A 25,409-nucleotide genomic window follows, 5' to 3' on the forward strand; every position below is an offset into this window, starting at 1 on the left:
CCCCCAGAGTGTTCCGTTTGCAGATCTATCCACCTTGGAACCCGTTATCGTTTGTTGTGTCCGTTTCCGCGTTTCCGTTACGGCCTCTTGTGAATGAACGGGCTATGCGAAAGAGAAAAGTAGCGGATACAACCGTTTGCGTTCTCGTGTAAACAGCACCTGAGAGAGAGTGTGTGTGTCTGATTCACACTGCAGCTAATCTGTTGAAGAGCCGATTGATTGGGGGGCAGCACCATGAGGTTTGATTGCAGCTACAACGTTTTTGAACTAGCAAAATGTGCATTTTAGCTGCTCTGATATTGCCAATCCTTATTTTACATTGTTTTGATGGGTTTTATAGCGGGTACTAATTAAGCAGCATTACTCAAATCCAAACAAAATTACCTCTGAGCTTACGTCAACAAGAGAACTAGAGGCAACGGCTCCCTGAGCATCGCTTTCCAGGGACTTATTTCTGCTGCGTTTTTAAATAAATCTGACAAAATTCAACTTTTCTAAGACGTCAAGCTTCACTCCCCGCACGCCATGTGGGTTTTCCTGGTCACTCAACTCATTCCAATGCCTGGACCTCTGGTGATTTATTGATCGCGGTGCTTTCATTTTGAAACACAAGATGAATCCCCCCTTCCAATCTCTTTAAGTAACTACATCCTGAGCGGCTCTTCTACTTTAATAGAGTTCAGTTTAGCGCGCAAATCCTAGACTGTTTTTCCCACTTCTGCATGGTGCGTGCCATCATCATTAGCAGTCTTGTGCACAATAGCTAATTAGCTTTCTCATCTCCGTCTGCCTTCCCCATCCTGACTCGTCTCTAATCCCACCCAATTACGAACAAAAGCTTTTTTTCGGCTACATATATGTGTGTTAGAGCGTCAAGCGTTGCACAGGCCTCTGAATGTTGGTAGTTTTTGCACCATAAACACATACCCCCGGGTGACACTTGAACGATTTTTAATGTCAAGCCACTTGTTAGAAGGATTGCACGGTGCCTGTCCTAATCACTGCAGACAGCCAGATGTAGAGCCATCGCAAAGACAGTCATTTGTAAAAAGTCCTGCCAAAACACAATTGCTGCATTATATCATGGGTCCCGGCTTTGGTGTAAAACTCCACATGTCTCCAAAGGTTCTTTGTGACACTGTGGCGGGCTGTGTAATCGTCTGACATAAGGATTTTTTTGTTTGAATTTCCTTCGAGAGAAAGTCTTAATCCTGAAAGCAATGAAAACATAAATCCATCTCTTTCCATAATGCTGACAGGTCCCTGAAAGATGTACTGACTACTCCTGAATTTCAATTCTGTCAGCAACAAAAAGGGGACCTGAGGATGAATATAGTCTCTTTGTTTTTCCAGTGGCTGAGAAGAGAGGGGCTTATATGCCGCTATTCGACGGAGACTCTTACGTGGAGCTGAAGGGACTTCACCTCTACGGGCACGATTTGCGGTGAGTCTCAGCTTTAACTGAAGCGACAAGGACAATCTGTATGCCTAAGCATGTAGAATTCATAGTAAACTTTGTTTGTGTTTCTGCAGTCAAAAGGTCAGCATGACGGTGATTCTCAAGGCCAACAGCTCCAACGGTTTGATATTCTACAACGGCCAGAAATCGGACGGAAAAGGAGACTTCATCTCTCTGTCCCTCAATGAGGGCATCCTGGAGTTCCGCTACGATCTGGGGAAGGGACCCGCAACCATCAGGTCAGCAACATTTAAGATTAATTTACACAGAAGCCCTGAGAGGCAAGGGAAAATAAATGGCTGATCCATATCCTCGGTGTCATTTTTTTAATGTGATTAGGAATTAAGTATACGTAAAAAAAAATCTGCCTGTATACACCTAGAAACATATTTTGTTCTATCTCATAAACACAGCAGGAAAAAAAGTAGATCAGACTTAGAAAGGTGTTTTTTTTTACTAATTTGCCTCTCAGGGTTTCCATATAAGGACAGGATGTGAAAAATATATTATGGTGTGTTAGAATGACATAAAATGACACCTGAACATGCCACAGGTGAAAAGAGGCCTTTGTTTCCTAAAAGGTAACCAACCCAAGTGTTTGTTCGTTTATTTGTTTGATTCAGGAGCATGGAACCAATCCAGCTGAATGTGTGGAACACCATCAACCTAGAGCGCTCCAACCGCAAAGGAGAGATCATGGTGAACAAGAAGGACCCCGTCCGAGGAGAGGCACCGGTAAGAAAGAGCTAGCTAACAAGCTCCTGCTAACGGTGACGGGCCTGTCCTATGCTATGCCTTGCTTGTGCCTGAACTACTATACTGTTCATGTTTGATCATCTGTGTGCTCTCATTATGTCATCGCCACAACCTTGGGGCTCAGTTGAATCAGCATTGCCTGCCCTTTTTGCTAAGATTTTCAACACTATGTGTTTGTACCGACTTGATTTGCTGAAAGTATGCCGCTTCCCCCTCGACGCCAGTCAAGGTAAGAATGAGAGCTCCAGATGTAGAGGGCCAGTTTGACAAGCTGTCTTCATTTTGAAAGTCCTGTAATTCCCCTCAAAAAGAGAAAAAAAATCTATCTGCCTTTCAGCTTGCTGGGAGATAAAAGTCGGTGTAGCATACAGAACACAAACACTAGCTTTTACTGCTGGTATACAGTCAATTTTATAAATTCAGCCTCTGAGGTGGTGTCTGGGGAGAAAGAGGGAGATGGAGGCAGATAAAGGCGAGAGCAGCAGAGAGGAGAGTGTAATGAAACTCCTCAGCCCCGCGTCTAGACCAATAAAGCAGGTACATGCTTCTAAATGAAGGCGATCTAATAGTTTGATTAGCCTGTAAGTCATCCAATTATATTAAAGAGTGTAATTTGTGATTATGAACATGCACTCTGTCAACTCATCTTCCTCAAAGATGCAGCGCTCCCCCTCTGTCCTTCCCCTGACTGCCTCCCATCGTCCCTATGGTAATTGTGTTTTACTCCAGCTACAGAGGCAGAAAATCTTATTAAAGGAGGAGAGCAAGGCAAAGATGGTGGTGCTGAAGGGGGGGGTTGAGGGGGGTGCAAGGGTTGAGCAGAGACTAGTTATGAAGCTCAATGCAGAAAGCCTGTCCTAACTAATTCTCTGTTTTAAAAACTAGGGAGGGGGTTATAGTGCTTGCGTAAAGAAGCCGCATCATATCAAAGGTGGTCACACACATGTATGGACTTACATTGCATGCTGGGAGTGTTTTCCGTATCAAAGACGGCTCAGCTGCCAGCATGATGAAGTACATACTTTCATAGGCACATAGGTACGCATATGAGATATAAACATCAGCTGCACCTCTGCTGAATGGCAGCAGTCTGTAAATGAGGTTGGGTGGAGAAGTGGCACCACTCACACTCTCATCCACAACGGTTTTTCTTTCATCATCTGCTTCCTGCATGGCCTTCTTGTTTTCTTTGTGTTCACTCTCTACAGCAGTGGTGGAATAAGTATTGAAATACTTAAGTACAAATGCTAATACCAAACAGGGAGAATACAGAAAAAGGTCCTGGATACTACACCTAAATAACTACATGTTTATATAATTAGCAATATGTCAAATGTTTGAAGCTTTAGGATTAATATTACAGCTGCATTATGTAGCATTTTACTGTTGTAGATGTCTTATGCTATCATTAACGAGTTCATACACGGTTTACTAATTTAATCTACTGCAATGCATCATATTCTTTAAGATTTAAGATCATATTTTTAGCTTTTCTCGTTGTGAGAACTGTGAAAACTTCAACTTCTCATGAGTTTCTCAGAAAACACTCCTGTTTTCAGTGGGTCCAAGAGGGTTTCTAAAGAGTGTATTGATCTTAAAAGAAGGATTTTCTAAACTCCTGAAGGAACACTTTCAGTTTATCACAAAATAAACAAAAAAAACATATTTTGTGTCCAGAAAAACATGCCTTTTTCTGGACAGGAAGAGCCACCACTGCTCTTGTGTGTAAAATCAAGCGTGCATAGCTTTTGAAGTGCCAAGATGCATGTGGAAAAAAGGTTATTTTTAATGTCATTTTAATCCCACTTGTCCGTGCTACACTGCAGCTCTGTGGATTTTTCTTACAGATGTGCATGCGTGTGTGTAAATGGGATTATGTGTGTGTGTGTGTGTGTTTTGTGGGCTTTTGCACTTGCCTGCTCTAGCTCTGCATGCTTCTCTGTGCACAAACACTTACTAGTTTTCCCCTAATAACTCTCTTCCTCCCTATTTGTCTTTCTTTCTCTATGATGTGCTGTCTGGAAATAAGAAATCACGAAAGGTAATGAGACAAGTCCCGGTCACACCTTCGCCCATGTTTCATTTGAATCCTTCACTTTGTCCTCTCACCCCATCTCTCCATGCAACAAAGAGCACAGAGTAATCCACAATTAAAAAAAGGTACTTCTGCAGAGCCGCAGACAGCTTTAAAAACTGCCAGTTCTGTAGAAAAACTTTGCCATTTCATAAATCCACACACACACAAACAGTGCTGAAGTAGAGATGCTCTCAAAGAATGCGGGTTGGCTTTCACCTCAGTCCATCTGCTGTGGGGGTGGAATGGGGGTGAGAAGGTGGGAAGAAGACAGTCATCTTTGTGACGGCCGTTGTTTTTAGCAACAAAGAGACGTCTTCATTAGTGCGGCGTGGGCGGCGATATCACGCCAGCGCCGCGTGGCTGTCGGGAAAGTGCGAGCGAAGACAGGGGAAGGCGAGCGAAGGAAATAGCCCGTAGGAGACGGTGAGGTGGCAAGCCAAGCCGAGCTGTTCTTTTGTCATCTGTTCTCACTTCTTCTGGAACAATCCTCCATAATAATCACAAAGCCGCTTGTTCACTCATAACAACACCTCTCACCGAGCGCAATCACTCCATAGAAAGCAGCTGTGCGTCTACAGAATAAACAGAAAGCACCATCTCTGCAGCGGCCGTGGACAGCAAAGTCGGCAGTTCAATCCCCAGCTCTTCCTATACACATGTCGAAATGTTTTAGCAAAACTCTGAACCCCAATTGGCTCCCAATGAGAACGTTGCCTTTACTGGCAGCTTCGCCAACATTGTTGTATGGATGACTGTCTTCTTCCCACCTTCTCACCCCCATATGGATGTGTGCGTGAGGTTGAGAGGTAAATTGGAACGCTTTGTCCGGTGAAGAACAGCTTTTGGCTCGCGTCCCCAGACTCTCCGTTGGAAGCGGCTCAAGGTGCATTGACACCAGCCGCCGCCTCCTTCACTCCAAATCCCATCCTAAATAAAAGCCCGCCCAATGCCAGCTCAGCTTCACAAAGCCCTGTTTATTTGGCCCCTTCCATAATTTTTCCAGCAATTAACTCCACTTTACCCCTCTGGCAATTACTGCTCTACATAAAATAAAGATCATTAACCCTCTTCCTCCTGAAGTGGGCCACCTATTTCCGTGTGAAAGACAGCAGCAGCACCTTGCTAATGCATAGCAATTGTCCCAAAGGTTCGGTGGAAAGAATCGAATTTCATAGACGTCTTCGGCGCAAATGAATCGCAATTAATGTGTCTCCACGCTCAACTGTTTGAAAGGTCGGCGCGTATGAGCAGCCATTCATTAGAGATGTCTGTAAAGAAGCATCCATATCTCCACTCCAGCCTGCTCCTGATTTCTCTTTGTAGTCCCTTTTATATCTCACAGATAGAGGATAATTGACCACTCTCTCTGAGAGGCGCTGAAATGCATTATGTGTTAATGTATCAAGTGTATTGACGTGGAAAGAAGGCGAAGAAGCACAGTTAAAGCGACTGCCGGCTACAATGTGGATAGTCTGTCTAGATCCTTGAGTGTGACACGTCTGCAAATGTGGTTTATTAATCTCACTTTTTATGTTCTGACTAAAAGAATACAACTTATTTCATGCTCCCTGGACACAAACATAACTCCGCTCAGGATAATCAAAACCATAAACCATAACGTCCTGAATAAAGACCATTGAGAGGAATTCGAGAAATTTGGGCGTTTAAGTCAAAATGCAATGTTTTTTAATCTTTTATTTCACCAAGCTCTAGCTCACCATACCTCTTTGTGTCCTGTCTCATCAGAACCTGCACGTAGATCTTAACCTGAAAGAGTCTCTTTTCGTCGGCGGAGCCCCCGATTACAGCCGGCTAGCGAGAGTCGCTGCACTCACGGAGGGCTTCAAGGGAACGATCCAAAAGGTAAATGTTTACAAGCCTCTATCTCTTGCAGGATTATCGTGTCATTAGCTCTGCTTGTATATCCTACTGATTTATATTTCATTGACTTTGATCCCTTTTGCCCTTAGAAGCAGTTATTAGCTGTCCAGCTGTCATACTACAGACCCCCATTTTAGAATATTTTCCATTATAGCTCAAAATGTGACGGGCAGTGGCTCTGCTCATTTGGATTAGCATGCACTAATAATAGAATTCTCATTTTGAACTCCCTCCTTTTCACTACTCTCAGATCTTTCGCTGACAGCCTTCCAGTTTCTTTCCCCTCCACTTTCCAGCAAAAAGCTCATCTCTGAGTGCCAAAAATAACCCAGTAGAACAAAGGCAGGATGCTACTGTTTGTGCAAACTTGTCATTAGTTCTCCTCTGCAAACTTTCCTGTGACAGTTTCGAGCAAATCAAACGCTAAATGTGGTGTTTGTCTAACTCGCTCTGTAGGGAATTGTTAATTAGGAGGAAAGCTGTGTATTTTCAGTCTGATGTGCTGTTTAACGCGTGTGTTTGTACAGTAGCAACTCCTAATTTCTCAGTATTACCTGTGTGGTAACTGTTTATGTTTGAGGAAGAACATACACATGTACAGCCTCACTATTTAAAGTACTTTGTTCTTAGATTTGTTGTGATAATAATGTCCAAAGGGAATTGGGAATTTTCCTGCAACTGGTACCAAAGCCTCACCAGAGTATATGCTATTATTTATTGTATATAATTATAATATATAAAGTATTTCATGAATCACTTTCTTACTTTGAATGAACCAGCAAAGAGTAAATCTATGAACAAGCAATGTTTTGATAAAGTTATCATTATTTTAGTTTCTTTTAAGTGGATACATGGAAAAAGTGATGTAATACATTTATGTGCACCAATTATAATTCCTTTTGATTAATGAGGCCCTACTTAGTTTTTTTTGGAGGGTTTTCCATTTCCTGTAGTATGTTATAAAGGTTTGTTTCCTACCGTAACATAATGACATCCCTATGTTACCCCCGTGCTCCTATTGGCTAGCACTCTAAGCCTATTGTACGTGACAAGCTAGGAGCAGAGCTGACAAGCAAACCAATCAGAGCAGATTTGGAACAGACTCTTGAGGCTATTTAAAGTGATAGTATTTTACTTACTTGAAGTTGGTGGACTCCCAAGAGAAATGAAAATCAAAGATGTTGTGATATCCCGGCTTTTAGCACTTCGTAAGGGTCAAACTTTAAAAGGTTTACAACATGTCTAAGTACAGGACTAGTAAAGCTGACCTATTGTGTGTGCAACCTCAAGTAAACTCATTGCAGTGGCCCGTTAACCCTGTGTTTGCTGCTCCCAGATCATTCTGATGGGCACCCCGATCCTTAGAGAGGAGAACGCCCTGCGTGCCAGCAACATCGACATGTTCCAGGAGCACGCGTGTTCCCAGGAGCCCTGCCAAAACGGCGGCCGCTGCAACCCCATGCTGGATGCCTACGAGTGCGTGTGCCTCAGTGGGTTCTCAGGGGGCCGTTGTCAGAACAGTGAGTATCTCTCCCAATCAATATCATCCATCCTTACAGCCATGTTACGGACAATCTTATACACATCTGTTCCTCTAAATATATTTGTAGAAATCAGCATGATTGGTCTACATGCAAGCCAATAACTAGCAATACTTTCTGGCTTGAAGTCACCTTATCATGGGAGTGTTAAATTACAGGGATGAAACAGTACAAATTGTTCCATTTCCTCATCCACCGTGACTTGGTTTCACTCTGGGAGGCAGTATTTTGGGTGATTGTGAAGCGTAGTATGAGTGGGACTGAAATCAGCAATACTTCCTTTAACACAGCTTGGTCTTAGCCTGCCTCAATGGAAGTTAAACGTATAGTCTCATCTCCTTTCTGCTCATAATACCTTGGTTTCCATTCTTCTCTGTCTAGGCTGTATTAAACTTGTGATGTCTCTTTTATGTAAGGGTCATTATGTATTGATTTCAAACCATTGAAAATGATGAAACATGTTGATTGAATATTCATGAAAGGCTCTTTTCAAGAGTTGCCCGTCAGTTTCATCATATTCATGTCAGCCTGCCAGACATACATCCACTCCGGCTCGATCTGTCTTGCACACTCACTTACTGCCTTCGTCATTAACCTTGTCCCTTTCACGTTAATTAAAGCGGAAAAAAAACGACCCCCCTCTCTCCTTGTCCCATTTCCTCACACTCCATCGCCTTTGGCTCTGATAACTGAACTCTCACTATTATTGATTGGTGTGATCTCATTCTCTCTCTCTTTCCCCCCCCTGCTTTTGCAGCCATCTATGAGAAGTCTGCAGGAGAGACCGAGGCCATTGCCTTTGACGGGCGGACGTTCATCGAGTACCACAACGCTGTCACAAAGAGGTAAGGAAGAGGGCAAGGGGAACATCCTCATCTCTGAGGCTTCATCCGACATCTCCATTGTAACGGCTATTAGCCAAATAACCCCTCTGTCTATTCATCTCCCCCCTCGGTAAGCCGTGAAGACAGCGTTGATGATATCATCAGCGATAAAACGGCTTCAGGGTGAACTAGCTCACCCCCCCTCATCTATGGTGGCCTTGCTCAGCTTTTGACAGGATTTAAGTAATTAGCGAGGCGGTTAACAATCAGAGCGTTGCCCTGAGCGCGCCCGGTACGCTCTGTGGTCTCCCGCTGTCTCACGGACAACAAGTTCACATGATTATAATTTTATTCTGTTTCTAATATGTGTATACGTTTTCTCATTAAAACTGGCACATCTCACCTGGAACGCTTTGTGAAGAGAAAATCATCATCTTTGGTGTAAAATTGTTTTTGGAGCAGGTGGTACAAAAAAAAGATAAATCCTGTCCCTTTAGCTGATGAGACACTTTTACTCTTCCATCCATCTTCAAGGCTGGCAAGAGCTCGCCTCCAGGTTGCCGTAAACAAAAATGTTCATGTGACAAACCTGAGACGACATCAAGCATATGGCTCTATATCTACGTCTCGCAGCTCTTCACACAAACACTCAGGTGTGAAAAACAGGGCCGCAGCCTGCAGATCATCAGAGTCTCCATGCAGATGCACAACTCCCGCCCACACACAGAACTCTGTCGATATGTTTATGTTTGTGTCGTTGTCTGTATCTTTGCTGTTTGTCCGCGGTCGCAGCGTTCCAGTTGTGTGACCTTTGTCCTGTCCTTCAGTTTGACCTCACTTATCCTTGTCCCCACATGTGTTGTTTCATATAAATGTCCTTCACTGTCTTTCCTTTTCACTCAAGCCAACTGACCAATGAGATTCCAGAGTAAGTAGACTTTACGACTGGGTATTTGCCCAGCTTCAAATCAAGCCTAACTAACAGCAACCCAAAAAGATAATCCATTTTTTATAGTTAACCCAAAGGAATAAATGAAAGCACATTCAGTAACTGGTCATATTTTCCCACGCAGAAATCATCTTGAAGTCAGATTTTACGTTCGAGCTCCATATCCATGATTTATTTTTGACAGATTTCATTACTTGAAATACATTTTGCAGCCTCATTTATCCCAGTGCAAAAGGAAGCATGAATGTGTGCATGATTAGCATTGTGCTCAACTCCCTCAGAGAAAATGAATTGCTATACAAAGAATGTGCAATACTGTGTGCATGGTTGTAACTCGTTCATAAACAAAATGAATTGCCTATACGCTGAATCTGTTATGTGGTAAATGAACGAGAGCCCTTGAAAACTAAAGGAGGAGGATATACTTAATACCCCTTAACCTAGACTCTGGTGCCTGTAGAGTTCCTGCTTGGGAAAGCCTTCGGTCATGACTTAGCTGTTAAGGGTTTTTCTTGCAGCTCATTAGCTCGATAAGTAACCTACTCTTTAAAAGATCCCACAAAGCGACGAGGCAAGAGTTTAGCTCAAATTAAGCCGACAGGATTCAGCCCAGCGTTCCAATCCATGCCAGGGCTTCTGTCATTTTTAGTTTTTTTGCCAGATCTCTAACTGCAATTGTGAATAATTACAGAGTCGGGGGGTAGAGCGAGGCAGTGACATGTTAATCACAGATTTGTCTTCCTTTTGTAGATCAGACCTCCAATTGGGTTCTCTCTGCGCTGTGTAGCCATGGGCATCAATCTCACTTAGCGGGAGGGGACAGTGGTCCTTGGAGCCAGTCTGTCAAAAGTTAAATGGATGTCACATTTACTAAGGGCCACAATGAGGGTGAACCTAAGCAAACTGGAGCCTTGGCGCGAGCACTCTGAAGGCGTTCCGATCAATTTGGCATAATTTGATTTTGTAAAGGGAAATGAAAACATTTCTCGAGGGGCCATTAAGAGCTGGCGAGGCCAAAATGTCAAGCGCTCACCTCAGGTTAATTCTGCCGTTACTATTTACAGCACCCTTTGAACGCTCCCCCTTCACCTCTCTGCCCATATCTAAAGGCTTGATTTGCTCAAGCTTATTATTTCCGTGACAAATCATATCTTACCATGACTCGCAACTGATATGGTGCTTGACCACATTTTTTAAAGAACTGCCCAATTTTTCTCAATCACGGCTTCCATCTCGAGGCAGAAGGTAATTGCGGCTGCACTGTGGCTTGCTGTATCATGAATTCAAAGTAGTAAGTAAATAATTGGACCTTAAGGTGGCCTTTGTACCTGTGTGGACCATGAGTGTATTTAATCTTGATGCTCACGTTTTAAGGGGAAATATCAGTCAGTGTGCATATACATTTAAGGTATATGGGGTCCTACCAGCCAACAAATAATTTTACAACGCAAATATTTCACAAAAATCTCAACCAAAGGCTAGGGAACCACCTTTGCAATTGGTTTCCAAGCCAACCAAAACTAACTGGCTTTTTAGAGTTGGTCTTAAAGAGACAGGTGCCCAAAACTAGGCGTTTCAGACAGAAGGTAAACAGAGGTATATTCAGACAGACCATATCATGAAAATAATGTGTTTTTTTTTTAACATTTAAAGCATGTAAACATAGTTTTGTAACAAACCCAAAATAGTCAGTGTGAAACTGAAAATATTAATATGTCCCCTTTTAAAATGCTGCAAGTCTTATCTCTAGGGCATTATGGTGCATTTTTCATCAGTCTTGATCAGACGAGTTCCTTTGAGATTCTTTCTTTTATGGCTCTGTTGTGATCCGGGCTAAGCTACATACTTCCCATGATCACACAGCAGTTGTTATCGACTGTTGACTCAGTCGATACTGTAGTAGAGCGGATAAGTTATGCTTTTTTGCAGCTCCAGGTCTAAACTAGTCTGTGAGTCACCCAGTGGGCTCACAACATCCCCTCCTTCCTTCTTTCCTTCTGGCCTCTTGCGCTTACACTGCATGCCGTTGACTTTCTCCCCTTGCTCCCTTAAGTCCCGAGTCTCTGGAGAACCCATCTGACCAGAGGTGAGTCTCTCAAAACGCTTTTTTGGACTTCCTCCACTCGCCTCTCATCTCCTCATCCCCTCCGTTCCTCTCCAGACAACCCCTCCCCGACCTCTCACAGGGCTAAACCCTCCTCCCCAGAGACAGCATTGTTCCCATTATCGAGATAGAGTTACCAATAGGAATCACAAAGAGCCTCAATTAATTCTGAAGTTCAGAGCTCTGATAAGGAGCACAGAAGGAGCCAGCCTCTCTGCAGCAGCTGTCCTCCCTGATGGCTTTTTATTATTCTAACCACTACTGCCACCTAGAGATGGAATAAAGGACGGCACTCTGAAAAAGCTTTTGAATTTGAATACATATAAGAGATAGATAAAAATCCTATTTACAAAGAGAAAAACACCAACAATCTGTGAAGTCAGTGGTGTATATGCGGTGCGCCGGCGTTGTTTTATTTATGATATATTCAGCACTTTTAATAACCTTGACCTTATCACTGACATGCCGCTCCGATGGAGATTTATAGTTCCCTGTAAGCTCTGAGGGTTTGCCAGGGGAGAGTACACTGAGCTGTGTTTTTTTTCTCTCTTTGGAGAAAATAAACATTCTCCTGAATCATTATTTTTTGTTTGTGTTTACCTCAGCGGTTTTAGTTAATCAAGGGGGTCAAGTTTCCAACCAAAGCATGTTTTTGAAGCAGTTACTTGATTCGTTCCCCACTTCTGCTGAGGTGAACCACTATTACTGTTAGCCTCAGGGGTCAAAGTGGCCTAACATGAGGCCAGCAGTTAATAAACTCAAAGTTACATACCATCCCATAACTCTTTTACCAATGCTCTTTTTGTTCTTGCTCCATAATGAAAAGAAAATGAGGGAATACTCCTACAGTGTAAGGAGAAGTTGCCAGTTTCTCTTTCCCATTTCCTGTCCTTTGTGTACTCCCATGAGCCTCTTTGTTTGCTATGCTTGCTCCTTTGTCTTGTCTAATCTTTGTCTCCAGCTCTTGTTTTTATTTGACCAAATCCACGTGTAATTTGTTCTTTGTTGTACGTGTCCTCACCTTGTCTGTGTCTTTGTGTTCGGATGCCCTTTGAAGAAGGTGGAAGTAGATCCACTTGGCAGATGTGCAGACCTTTGCACACATGCTGATTGATGACACACACACACAATCACACACATACACACAGATTGAAGTTGGGACCCTGGATGTCTGCTATTTATCTCTTCAGGACTCTGTTAGGGTATTTGTATGCAGGACTGTATGTGTGAGGGTACAGTAGGAGCACACCCACCAGTGGCAGTGACGTAAGGTGGAATTCGCCAAGTCTTTGCATCCAAATCACCCCCGCAGCTCGAGGGACTAGAGATCAAAAAGCTGCCTCAAGACACACACACACACACACACACACACACACACACACACACACACACACACACACACACACACACACACACACACACACACAGAAAGCACTGAGCAGCAATGCAGTACAGGCTCAGTAGAATGTAGGGAAGCTAATATCAAAACAGCTTCCTGCTACTCCTTAGCTCAGCTTTAAAACCACGTAAGACTGTAGAAAACCATGTCAATGAATCATGGGTAATGTACAGCAGAGATTTCTAGTTTCACATATGCCATACATGACAAAGGCTATGTATGCCAAAGGTTAGCTCTCTTTTTGAAAAATCAGTCCAAATAGCTAACTGATGTGCTTCCTGTCCTGCAGCGAGAAGGCTCTGCTGGTGAACAAATTTGAGCTGAGCATCCGGACGGAGGCAACCCAGGGCCTGGTGCTGTGGAGCGGGAAGGGCGTGGAGCGCTCCGACTACATCGCCCTGGCCATCGTTGACGGACACATCCAGATGACATACGACCTGGGCTCCAAGCCCGTGGTGCTGCGCTCCTCGGTGCGCGTCGACACCAACCGCTGGATACGCATCAAGGCCAGCAGGTGAGCCGCCGATCAGCTGTTACCCCGGGATTACACTTAATCCATATTGTGTTTGTGTTGCTGCGAACGGTGTGTGATCTGAAGCATGAATTCAATGCTAGACACTAGTGATCCCCCTGCACTGAGATGCCTCTGATTAGTTTCACATTAAGGTTATTTTCATGCCCGGTCATGCATGAGTATGACGCATCGAGCATGGAATTGCTTAGCCACGTTAATAATGTTCAAACAGGAAGAAAACGCGGCAGCATCCCAAAACATATTGGCACGTTAGCGGTAATGTGTCCAGAAAAGGAATAAATTATATATTAAAAAAGTGTATGTACTGTATATAATGTATACATACAGCATTCTTATTATATATGTTGATCCTATTTGAATCCTTAATATAGAATCAGCATGAATAGAATCATAAAATAAAAATGTTCTTATCATTAAGGTTGACACTAGTAATAGTGTTTATTCTCATACTTCAGTCTTAAACGTACAGTATGAGTTTAGAGTGTACACCAAATAAATCACTCACACATTAGTCACACTAACAAAGGTTTTAGTTTAACACATGAATCTTCATTCAGATGTATAAAAAAAACAAAGCACAGATTTATTTTTGCCACACAGCGATGTCACATTAACGGATTCCTTCATTAGAAACAAATTAACTTCCTGAACTTTGAGAACGACCCACTTAACACCTTCCACGGGATCTCTGCTTTATCTTTGCCCAACATTTGCTTGTGGGTGAAAGAATCGGGGGGGATAATTAGATCGGCTTCATCATGTAAAGCGAGACTAATCGATCCTCCGAAAGAAGACGCCGCATCCAAACATCCCAGGTTTTTGCAGGGAGGCCACATGAGATGACATAATTTGAATGTGATGATGGTGTAAACCGCAGCATGTGGTTACATAGATATCTGTGTTTGCGGCTTGCCGTTAACGACACCCTCTTACTGCTGGAAACACACTTTAATGGGTTCAAATTAGCCCCGTCGCCACAATTCTTAAGTGCGCGCTAATGCGTAGCGCCAAGCCACCTAAAATGAATGGCGCTCTCGCGACATCTGTTAGCTTTGTAGACAGGCACATTTAGAACGCTGCTTGGCAAAGGCAGTTATGGGAGTGCTTAGTGTGTGGCAGCACAGCAATGGAGTCTCGATGCTTGAGATTAAATGAAACTCCAATTTACAGCTATTCACCACGCCATGCATGCATCACTTTTCAACTCTCTCTTCTTCTTCTTTCTCCTCCTCAGAGCACTCAGAGACGGCTCTCTGCAGGTCGGCAATGAGGCAGCGGTAACAGGGTCGTCGCCCCTGGCAGCCACGCAGCTGGACACAGACGGAGCGCTGTGGCTCGGTAGGTCCCCACCACTGGTGAAAGAAACATTCAGATCTGTAGTTGAATAAAAGTACCAATACATTTCTGTTAAAATACTCAAGTTCAATTCCTACATTAACATTTTCTCCTAAACCGGCCCTTTCATGGTTTTTAAGGGGTTTTCATTCATAGGTTGTATAGGTTTTTGTGCATGTAAGTCGTCTGGAAAGGCTAAAATCCGAAAAGTTCTGTCCAGACAGAATTTCTCTCTCGCATAAAGCATTTTTCAAACATTTAAGCATTTAAACATGTCAGAGTAGACCAATTTGACCATCACTGGTACCCACAAATGTAAAAGAAAGTCAAGGGAATACTTGTAATTCTGTACTACTCTTTCTTCCGACACGCTGCCAAAAATGAGCAATGAACTCATTGGCATTGCAGAGGATAAGCAAAGTCTCAGACAGGGAAAACACATTGCGGTTTGGGCAAAAAAAAAGTGTCCGAGCCCATTCAGGTATTGACTTGAGAAATGAAAGGCTATCTGAGTGAAAAGTTGTCCGCTCTCCTGAATTGAAAATGACCAAGCTGCCTTGTTATCTGCTTCTCATATTCGGTCTGAACTTAGCTCGGAGAAATGGCTTTTCTGAAAGAACACAAACGGCACAGCGGTATAGAGCATTCAGAGGAAATAACATTGAAATAAAGTCAAGTTTCCTTTTGAGTGCAGAGTGACTTAGAAGAGAGGCTGCATGTAGAGGTGTACTCAGGTACACAAACACTCACAGGGAGGCAGAGCGCCGGAACAGGTGCTGAGAGCCTGCAGCAGGAATACATAATCCTCACACAGCCCCCCCGTCGAGAGCCCTTCTCCTTTTTAAATCCCCTTCAGACTGTTCATCATTAATTCATCTGTAACTTGCATGAAATTAGCCCTGTCGATCCCCGATTCTGAGGCGCGCAATCCGATTAGAGGGGGCAGGGACGGGATGTAAAGAGCTCGTCGGGGAAATGATCTCTCAGCCAGACAGATTAGAAAGAGAGAAAACTGGGAGGAGATAGGGGATGTGGGGAAAAGGAGGAAGATGCTGGAGAGTTCTGGAAGTGTAGATAGAGAGGGAGACCGAGAGCAGGTAAAACATCAAAACCTGGGGTCAGAAGCTCTCCCAGTAACAGATCTCAAACTCTCCATAAAGACGTTTCACGCTGATTTATTGAGAGAGACACTAATGACTTTGAGCGTGCTGGCTCAAAGAAGGGAAGCTGAAAACATCATCAAAAGGAGAAAGTAGGCAACAGCACACCCAGCAATTAGGTCATCACGTCTCCTCAAAAGGACGGTATAAGACTATAAGAAGAAAAAGATTGCGCTGGATGACTTCAAATAGGAAGAAAAAGTGCAGAAAAGTTAAAGCTGAATGCAAAATGCAAGGGGCTGAAACGCTTTGAAGTACAAATCAACAATATGTTCATATTAAGAGATTTCCATTTTTAAAACGTTCTATGACTGATAGATAAAACGCTTTAGTGAGACAATTTACATCCAGCGCACAAGTGATTCAAAGGCTCATTTTTAGTAAAAATACAAGTTTTTCCTTTTATCTCTTGCGCTGCAATTCCAGATGAATCTGATTATCTTCTAGATTAATCGTTTGGTATACAAAATGTCAGGAAATACAGGAAAATCTTCTAAAAGTCCGTAAATGTCATAATTCATCAGTCTCAAACCTAAAGAAATTATCCTTTGATATGATATTATATAGGGAAAATCAAGAAATCTTCATATTTAAGAGGCTTAAAAGACAGCCATTTCTAACATGTTTTCATAAAGAATCAATTTAAAGGGGTCCTATCATGCTTGCTGGTGTTGTTCTCTTTCCTGTAGTGTGTTATGTAGATGTTTGTGCATTTAAATGGTCTTCAAAGACTCAAATCCCAAAGGTCCTTCCATAGAGAGTTTCTTGCTCGATTAAACTCCTCCGTTTACTTACGTCAGATAGTGACATCACTATGAAACACTTGCGCCTATATTGGATAGCGCTCCAACACATATAGGCCCAATCCCAAACCACGCCCTACACCCTACCCCTACACACTTACCCCTCCGTGGAGTGACACTCGCGGCTTTTGTCAGATGGAGGGAGTAAATACAGCGGCAAGCTCTGGGACAAACTCCCCTCTCTCCGCCAGAAACAGGAAATGCCTTAACTGTATTTAACAACGGTTTCAAATCAGCATCTCTTAGACAAAAAATGTAAATTAATAACTCAAATAAAACTCCAAACATATTTCATTGTGTTATTTTTATGTAAAGCTTTTTTAGTTTTAAACCTGATGTTTATAAGCTTCTTAGTTTTTGCAACAGTCTGTAAATATACACAACTTTATAATAAAATGCACACATTTACCTTTTACTAGACTAACCACAGTTCAGTCAGACAACTCGCATGTTTCTTAATATGTTTATTAGAAGCAGCATATAGTTTGAGTTTGGCGTCTAGGCTCGGGCTTCATCACTCCACAGATTTACAAAGAACATTGAGTGATGATTAGATAACTATCCCCCGAGCCTACAGGTGGAAGCTGGGGTGGAAGCTGGGGTGGAAGCTGGGGCGGTGGTGGGGCAGGCGAGCAGGAGCAACATGAAACACAGCAGCAGGAACATGAACATAGCAATAGCAAGTGAACACAGCAGTGGCGGCAGCAGCATTAGCGAGGCAGAGGCAGGAAGACCTGGCAGCTTAAATAGAGTGGCATGTTTAGGAAAATGTGTTTGGTTGGCACTTAAGAGGGACGAGGTGCGTCACGTGTTAATGTATCATTGGTGCTCGAGTTGACTGCCTGAACTAGCTCGCAGTCTTCGCCCCATGTATTATCCTAAGTTAAAAACATATGAGGTTATCATGAGGTTGTTAACATCGCAATTTATCAGTGGATGTTTGCTGGAACTACTTGTAAACAGCGTGTTTTCTGACGGACACACACAGCGTTGAGACCGGCCAGGTAGACCGGTCTACCTGACCGGTCTCCAGTCAGCACCGATGCAGACTCGCTGTTTGAGGGCTTGATAGCCTACTCCCCCTCCACACCGCTCCAGACTCGTTGGTTTGGAACAGCACTTAATGTGGCGGACCCTCCGTTCGAACGCGCAAACGGAGGGGTAGGGGTAGGGCGTGGTTTGGGATTGGGCCATAATGTGATTGGCTAAGGGGTGGGACATCTCTAAGCGGTTGACCAATCACAACAGAGCAGACTGGGCTCTGGTTTCCGACAGAGGGTGAGAGATGTGCTGAAGCTCAGACAATATGAGAACAAATAAAGAGCCTTTTGACCATTACATCATGTAAACAAGTCGCAGTAAAGGCACTAAGTACAAATATGAACCTGAAAATAACATGATAGGGCCCCTGGGTCTTTTTCTCCACCTCACTATAATGAAGGTGAATGGTACTTGGTATTTTACAGCTCTACAACATTTGATTTAAAAGTCCCATGTCATGGTCATTTCTACTGAACATAATTCCATTGTTGAGGTCTACTAGAATAGATTTACATTGTTCAATTTTCCAAAATCGCATTGGTTTCTCATACAGCATCTCTGTATAGTGTGTGTATTCACTCTCTGTCCTAAACGGCTTGTTGGAGCTCCTGCCCCCCCTCCCTATGAGCCCAGTGGCCGTCAGCGAGACAGCGAGACCAGTGGTGTAGTGGGGATATTTTTACTGGGGGGACGCTATTTTAATTAGGTCATCCCAAACAATCAGCTCTTCTGATGATGTAGTGCTAGTAGCAGCTTCACTTGTAGCTTCGGTGCTGCTAGCCTCTTTCTTCTTGTGAATGATATTCTTTTTACAAAAGTCAAGTAAAAAATGTTTGCCTGCCATTATAGAGCTTTTTCGTTGGCGTTCTTGAGGGAAATAGCTGCCGCAAAATCCACGGGCGACGAGCTGGCCGTGGGTGTGTCGCTGACACACCCCCAGCTCGCCACGTAATGGCGAATCATAATTTTTTAAGGAAATCGTTTTTAAGTTTTTATTATAACTACTGTGAAATGTATTATGTTTTTGTCATTATTACAACAAATACACCCTTGCAACTGATAACACTGGCAATGATTTTATATTTATCAGACTATTAAAAAAAAAGATCATGCTTCAAATAAGTGAGGGTACGGCGTACCCCCGCGTCTAATGCCCAGTACACCACTGAGCGAGACACAGCGAAACCCAGCCCGAACACACCGTCTCAGGGAGGAGGAATCGGTGAAGCTGCAGCTGAGAAATGATTGTGTGTGTGTGTGAGGAAGTCCGCGGATTGGACAATTTGGACCAATCCACGGACTTAACGTAACGGGGACGTAACGTAACGGCTCCAAGGATTGGTCCATTTGGGCAGCATAGATAGGTATTTTCTGTGTTAGAGTTTTACTCGCTACAGGGTGTACTTTGAGGGTTTGTGACTCTGCAGACCGTTTACATGCAGAAAAAGCTACATAACATACAAGGGGACGGGTAATAACCAGAAAAGCATGACATGGGACCTTTTAAATAAAATTGAACAGCAACATCTCTTTTCAGAAACAGTCGAACAGAATATGGCTTTATTTGATCTCTTTGGTTTGTTTTGAATTAATACAGGAAGAAGTGGGTGGTTAGCACAGAAGAGAGCAGCACCTATAAGGAGTCAAACTTAAAGAAAAGCCGTTGGAGTATTTGATGGACAGGTGATATTTAGGGAGGGAAATGAGCGATTAGCACTTAAGACTGAAGCAAATTAGATATAATGAGGATGTCAGGTATATATAATGTTACTTTCTGTCATCACCTTTCATTAGTGGAACATTTTGAGCACTTGTTCATCGTTTCAAATGAGGGAACCTTCACTCCCGTCTATCTTAACTAACTCTGGCTGGCATGCAGCTTTCTGCCTTTGATCTTGGCGCTTTGACATATAAAGTGTCAACCTGTCATGTACATCCGCTGGCGTCGCCATGAGAATAAAAGAAGTACAAAGTCTGACAACACAAGTAACTCATTTAGACCCAGAAATACATTTTTCTAGGAAAATATATTTCTGGTACAGCCTTTTGAAGGCATCTCCAAGGTCTCATCTTGAACTGAAATCCTATCCTTCATCTTTTTTTGTCTTTAAAGGGGCATACCTTGATGATAATTGTTTAATGTCTTCATCCTTAAAGATATCATCTCGGGATTTTAGCTTTTGGCTCCAATCTTGAACATTCGTAAGAGAGAAGCTGGCTGGGGAATGCAATGCACTATGGGAAATGTTGCAACTAGAGGTTGAGTGCTTGTCCAATAACTGCAGTAGCCCTTAGAGTGGAGATACTGCATACGAATATGGTAATAATTCAAATACAGACACTAGTTTCACAATTAAAACTACTCCAGTTGATAACTGACATGAAAACAATACTTTCTGCTAATTCAAGTTTCCGCAATATAATGTTTAAATATGCAAATTACGCATTTGAACATTGGATATTGACATATTACATTTAAAGCATGTGGAAGGGAAAGTTTAGACATCGCTTTACATCATTCCATAAATCAGATAAAACATTTCACCATACTTCTAACAACAAAATGTTTAGAATATAGAAAGCAATACATCTAGAAAGTTTGGTGTGTGCTTCTAAATGTAAAACATGAGATAACTGCCCTATTGCAAACGAAGCTTGCAAGGCTACACATTGTATTTGCACTTAATCCACTTGTGTATTAAAAATTCTAATGAGGCAGCTTTTAGTACATTTAGAAGAAATCTACAGACAGAAATAGACACAGCCATTAAAGGGGGCTCTGTTGAGATTGGACAACCACTTAGAGATGTCCCACTCCTTAGCCTATCACGTACAATGTGACGAAGTGATGTCACTACCGGAGTGAACTTTGGGATTTTAATCTTGACAGACCATTTACATGCACAAAAACCTATATTGCAAACATCAGGAATGAGATAACATCAAAAAGCATAATAGGGCCTCTTTAAAATAAACAACTAAATGTGTATTTCGAAGTACTTAGTCTGTCTGAAAACATTCAAAAATGTGTGAAATTCTCAAAATGTGGCAGTGACAAATGTTATTGTAGATTCGGAATTGTAGTTTGAGTAATTATATTCTCTAATTTTCAGTTGTTTTTTTTAATATGTGTGTATAAGCGTTACTCTGAACTTCCTGTATTAACCCTCCTGTCCCCCCCCCCAGGTGGTCTGGAGGAGCTGGCGGTGGCCCGTCGGTTGCCCAAAGCCTACAGCACGGGCTACATGGGCTGCATCAAGGACGTAGTGGTGGACGGCGTGGAGCTCCACCTGGTGGAAGACGCCCTAAACAGCCCCAAAATACTACACTGCTCCGCCGCCAAATAACCCAGCAGAGACCGAGTCTTGAAAAATTAAACGGAGAAAAATAAGAAACCTCCCACTCGCCCCCTCCATAGCGCCATGTCTCCTGCTGTAATTATTTTCTATTTTTGTATACTTTTCATTGCTTTTTATGTGGAAAGAAAATGTTGATTTAATTTTTGTTTTATATATTTGTTTCTTCTTTTTTTTTTATCTGCACCTCCATAAACAGAACACACTTCTTTCTGCCCCTTCATATATATCTTCTTTTTTTTTTCAAAAAGCAGGCATCTCTGTGAAAGGGAGATTATTCTTGTCAGTTTTGTTGTTTTAAAACAAACGCCAACTTAAAAAAAAAAAGAAGCCTGCTCCTTTTTTCCCTCCTCGCTCATTACTTGAACACTGGTGGACGTCGCAGCAGATCTCTGGTGACGGCCTTGTCTTGGTGCCATATCTATCGTCCACATTCCCCAAGCATGGCCCATACCGTACCTTCATGATAGACATACATTCCCCCCCCCCCGCTGCGGCTCTTTGATGCCGCGGCCAGCTGGCGCGACTCCACACAAGAAACTCTAATGTAATCAGCCACCAGTAGCCCGCTGTTTTTTCCTAATGGGACTTTTCAGATATCAGTCAAGCTGCTACAGTGAGAAAGTACACAGTCGAGACCGCTCCATCAACCCCATCGCAGAGCGCCCTCCCCAAAAAAGAAAAAAAAACTCTCCACTCAATCTGAATCCCATCAGAGCCTCTAGTTTTGAAATATAACTCACTAACACTTCAAGCCAACATGACGGAGAGAGCGCTCCACAGTGACGCGCATATCATTAGTCATAAGTCAAGACATGAATAAATGTTATAAATATAGAGTATATAAATAATACCTGAGACTGTGAATATGTAAGATGGGTTCTCTTTGGAGAATTTTGCTTCTCATATACTATTGTGCGTTCTGTTTTACAATCCAAACTAATGATGACCACTATAAATGCATGCACTTCTGCAGTGTTGGTTTGAATCTGGTTTTTGTTTCTAGTTTTATTTTGAAAATAATTCCCACTGAGCTCGGAATAATGTTTTATATTTGTTCATTCCCTGTATCTTTTATGGCCTTTTTTTAAAACTTTTTTTCCTGGGAGCAGTTAGTTTTGCAGGACATTGAATGGTGCATACGGGGAAGAGGTTGTTACCATATCTGACCTTAAGGAGGTGCTGAAAGCAAAGACTGAAGAAGGACAGACAGGAAGGAGGCCAGCAGAGATCTTATCATGAGGAGAGCTACCACTCTTGGGAATGTCCCGTCAAACAGAAATATCTTCAAAAACTCTTTCTGAGACTTCATTTCTTTTCGTATTTGACCTCGGAGCATTCCTGGAGGACTCTTTTGTTTTCCGGCTGTCCAGAGAAAGACGTTGTGACTTTTTGGAGCCATAACAGTCGCAAACATGGGATGCATAATCCTACAGTACTTGCAAATTAACATAGTGACGCATGGGTTTGTATTACTAGTGCGAATTCTGTAACTTTCAGTGAACTGATGCAACGTGGTAAAGTCGTCCACAATAAGCCGCGCTGACCGACTTAAAGGACACTTTGTTTTGATATGAGAACTTTGGCAATACTCTGACACAAAATCATGCCTGTTCATGGTCGAGTATCGAATGGTCTTGTGCTACTTTTTCTTTTCTTAATTTCCTTCTTAAATCATCATTGTTTTTTGTACAGCCCTTGTGAACTTAGCAAATGTGTTATATGTGGAGGTTTATGTTTTTAGTAATATACACTGGAACCATGTCGTCCACATGATGATATAATCATGTGGGGAGGGAAAGCCCTGAAGCTATAACTGTGTTGTTGAGTGTCCACACCAGGAAACCCTTATTTTCTGATGCAAGACACGTTTAAAATTCCAGCACTGTTAACCTTGGACTGGTCTTATTGTACCATTGTTTGAATTTGATCCGCTCAGGTGGCGACATTAATAAAGGAGAAATCCCTGTGTATTCAGATTGACTCGAGAAAATTAAGACGATAGCAGTCTATGGTTTGAAACTATTTGCCTTAAAAACCCAATCACCTCTTCTCTGAGCAGGTGACGTCATCCATATAACTTTTTCCTTATTTTAGCAAGTGTATTAGCCTCATCCCCATAATGTAAAGGAGTAATACATAATAATGATAACTATATCAGTAATAATGCTCATACTGTACACAAAAATAATCCCGGGGGGGCTCTGCAAATGTCCCCTCCGGCTTTTTACGAAAAGATCTTCTATTTACTGTTTTGGAATCTATTTTCTGTTCCTTATTTATGTCTGTAATGACCCTCCATGTCCGGCCTCTGTAAACTACTGTCTGACTGCAAAGCTCCTCAAAGGCCAGTGCACCGCGTACGAGTGGCATGACCTGAACATTACTAACTCTATGACCTTTGTCTTGTGATCCTACCACCATGAAATAAAATGTCAACCAAATGGAGCCCCTTCTTGTCCGCCGTCTTGATTTCGACTCCATTTGGAGTTTGCATTTCGACCAATCTTCGCTGGCAATATTCTGTATTCTTCAGAACTGTCAGCAAATCCTGTGACCAGATCAAAAAAAAAATGTTGTTGATGTATTTCTAAATGCCTTCTTACTGCCCTCCTTCACCTGTGGCTCTCAGCCGAAAACTCCATGACAAGAATATGTATATTTTTTTTGTACGGTTTCAGTGTCTTTCTCGACTAGGGCATGCTAGTTTTTAGCAAATGTTGCTCAGGTGCATTTTTAGAGACTCTTGGACTGTAGATTAATACACATTTGGTGCTAGAGTATTAATTGCACCAGAGAAGTGAATGTGTTAGCAAGTGAAAATAATTTACATAGGCCATGTTGAACATGACATTTTATTCTTGAAATTATTGTTTACAAATTTTAACCTAAGGTCCACTTTTCCAGAGCTTTCAACCAGTTAAGGAATAATGTGCAGATGCAGAATGAAGGCTGGTCTTTACACAGACCAAAAAGCTTAATCTAGCTTTGGATAAACCGACAGAACTACGGGTACATTCTTTTGATTTCTTGGGACTTGTTTCCAGAGACATTTCTAATTATTGCCACATTTCTGCATCTGATGCTACAGGAAATCAAGGGAAAACTTGTTTGAAGAAATCCTTTCAACACAAGGTGTTGTGAGATTTCCCCCATGGTCTCTATCAGTAGATGAGGGGCTCAGTTGTCATCATATGACCTGAGAGCAATAGACCAGGGATTCTTCTTTTTTACTGGGGCCAGGAAATCTATTTCATGGGAAAAGATTTTCCAAGGATCCCCCTGAAGCGAATGCTAACTGTCATTTGTTCTTTTGGAAGCCATTTGAACTGTTTGTAATCTAAAACTTTGCAGCCCCTTGGCACAGTGCCACTATCCCTTATTTGAGAAAAACACAGTTGATAACCAGAGACAAGGTTTACAATCTCCCCCATAAGACCACCTGTTATGATAAAGCAAGAACTCCATATCTAGAAACTATGATGAATAATCAAACTATGATTAAGGAAACCTTGAAAGGCTGGCAAGTGGAACTTAGTGGACTAAAGATTCTTGATTTGAGTCCAGGACTTCTTTTAGTGCTCATATGTTATTCCTTAACCCTGGGGCTGTTTAATACTGATAGAGAATTTCATTTGAGTCATGGCCAGGTCCTTCTGTATGTAATAAAAGAGCTATTAGAAGGAAAAAGAGCCGACCCAGAGGTATTTTCCATATATTTCCAGGTGCAGATTAGTTGAAATAGTAATAAATTAGGTACAATTTGGTGGGAAAACTCAGCTCTATTATGAATTCACAGAGGCCTTCTTCTTTCCATTGTTAGTTTCCAGGCATATACTGTAGAAGCAATCACAAGTTTAGACGTCAGTCTGTGTTCGGCCTTAATGAGGTTTCCGCTTATTGTTCTGATTGAAACGTCCAAGACAAAAGGTGTTTTTCCAAATCCAAAGCAATTTCATTTCCCCAGCTCGTACGCACATCAATACACTGCATTTCAGTGATATGTACACTTATAATTCAAATCTCCTACAGCAATCTGTAGCGCCCTACCGCTAATTGAAAGGCTGCGATTCAAATGAAAGAAAATCTTCACACAGCTTCATATATCATTCAGTACAACCCAAATCTGTCTTGAGCATTTTCATTAAGCCTGAGTTTAATTTATTCCTTGCTAATGACGAAGAAGGAC

General features: G+C 42.3%; 1 protein-coding gene across 1 annotated transcript in view; it reads left to right on the forward strand.

Annotated features, from left to right (window-relative positions):
- agrn (agrin) overlaps positions 1-23,668 on the forward strand; it is a 55,014-nt gene extending 31,346 nt beyond the window's left edge. Inside the window, exons 11-22 of the mRNA XM_010783810.1 lie at positions 1,354-1,444; positions 1,534-1,698; positions 2,083-2,194; positions 4,245-4,256; positions 6,039-6,155; positions 7,510-7,693; positions 8,472-8,559; positions 9,443-9,466; positions 11,541-11,573; positions 13,280-13,504; positions 14,760-14,863; positions 21,051-23,668. Of these exons, the coding sequence (XP_010782112.1) occupies positions 1,354-1,444; positions 1,534-1,698; positions 2,083-2,194; positions 4,245-4,256; positions 6,039-6,155; positions 7,510-7,693; positions 8,472-8,559; positions 9,443-9,466; positions 11,541-11,573; positions 13,280-13,504; positions 14,760-14,863; positions 21,051-21,211 (1,316 nt within the window). The 3' untranslated portion in view covers positions 21,212-23,668. The remainder of the gene's footprint in view (positions 1-1,353; positions 1,445-1,533; positions 1,699-2,082; positions 2,195-4,244; positions 4,257-6,038; positions 6,156-7,509; positions 7,694-8,471; positions 8,560-9,442; positions 9,467-11,540; positions 11,574-13,279; positions 13,505-14,759; positions 14,864-21,050) is intronic.
- Positions 23,669-25,409: the final 1,741 nt, after the last annotated feature.

Source organism: Notothenia coriiceps, unplaced genomic scaffold (assembly GCF_000735185.1).
Source record: "Notothenia coriiceps isolate Sejong01 unplaced genomic scaffold, NC01 NC01_scaffold00025848, whole genome shotgun sequence".
Classification (NCBI taxonomy): Eukaryota; Metazoa; Chordata; class Actinopteri; order Perciformes; family Nototheniidae; genus Notothenia; species Notothenia coriiceps.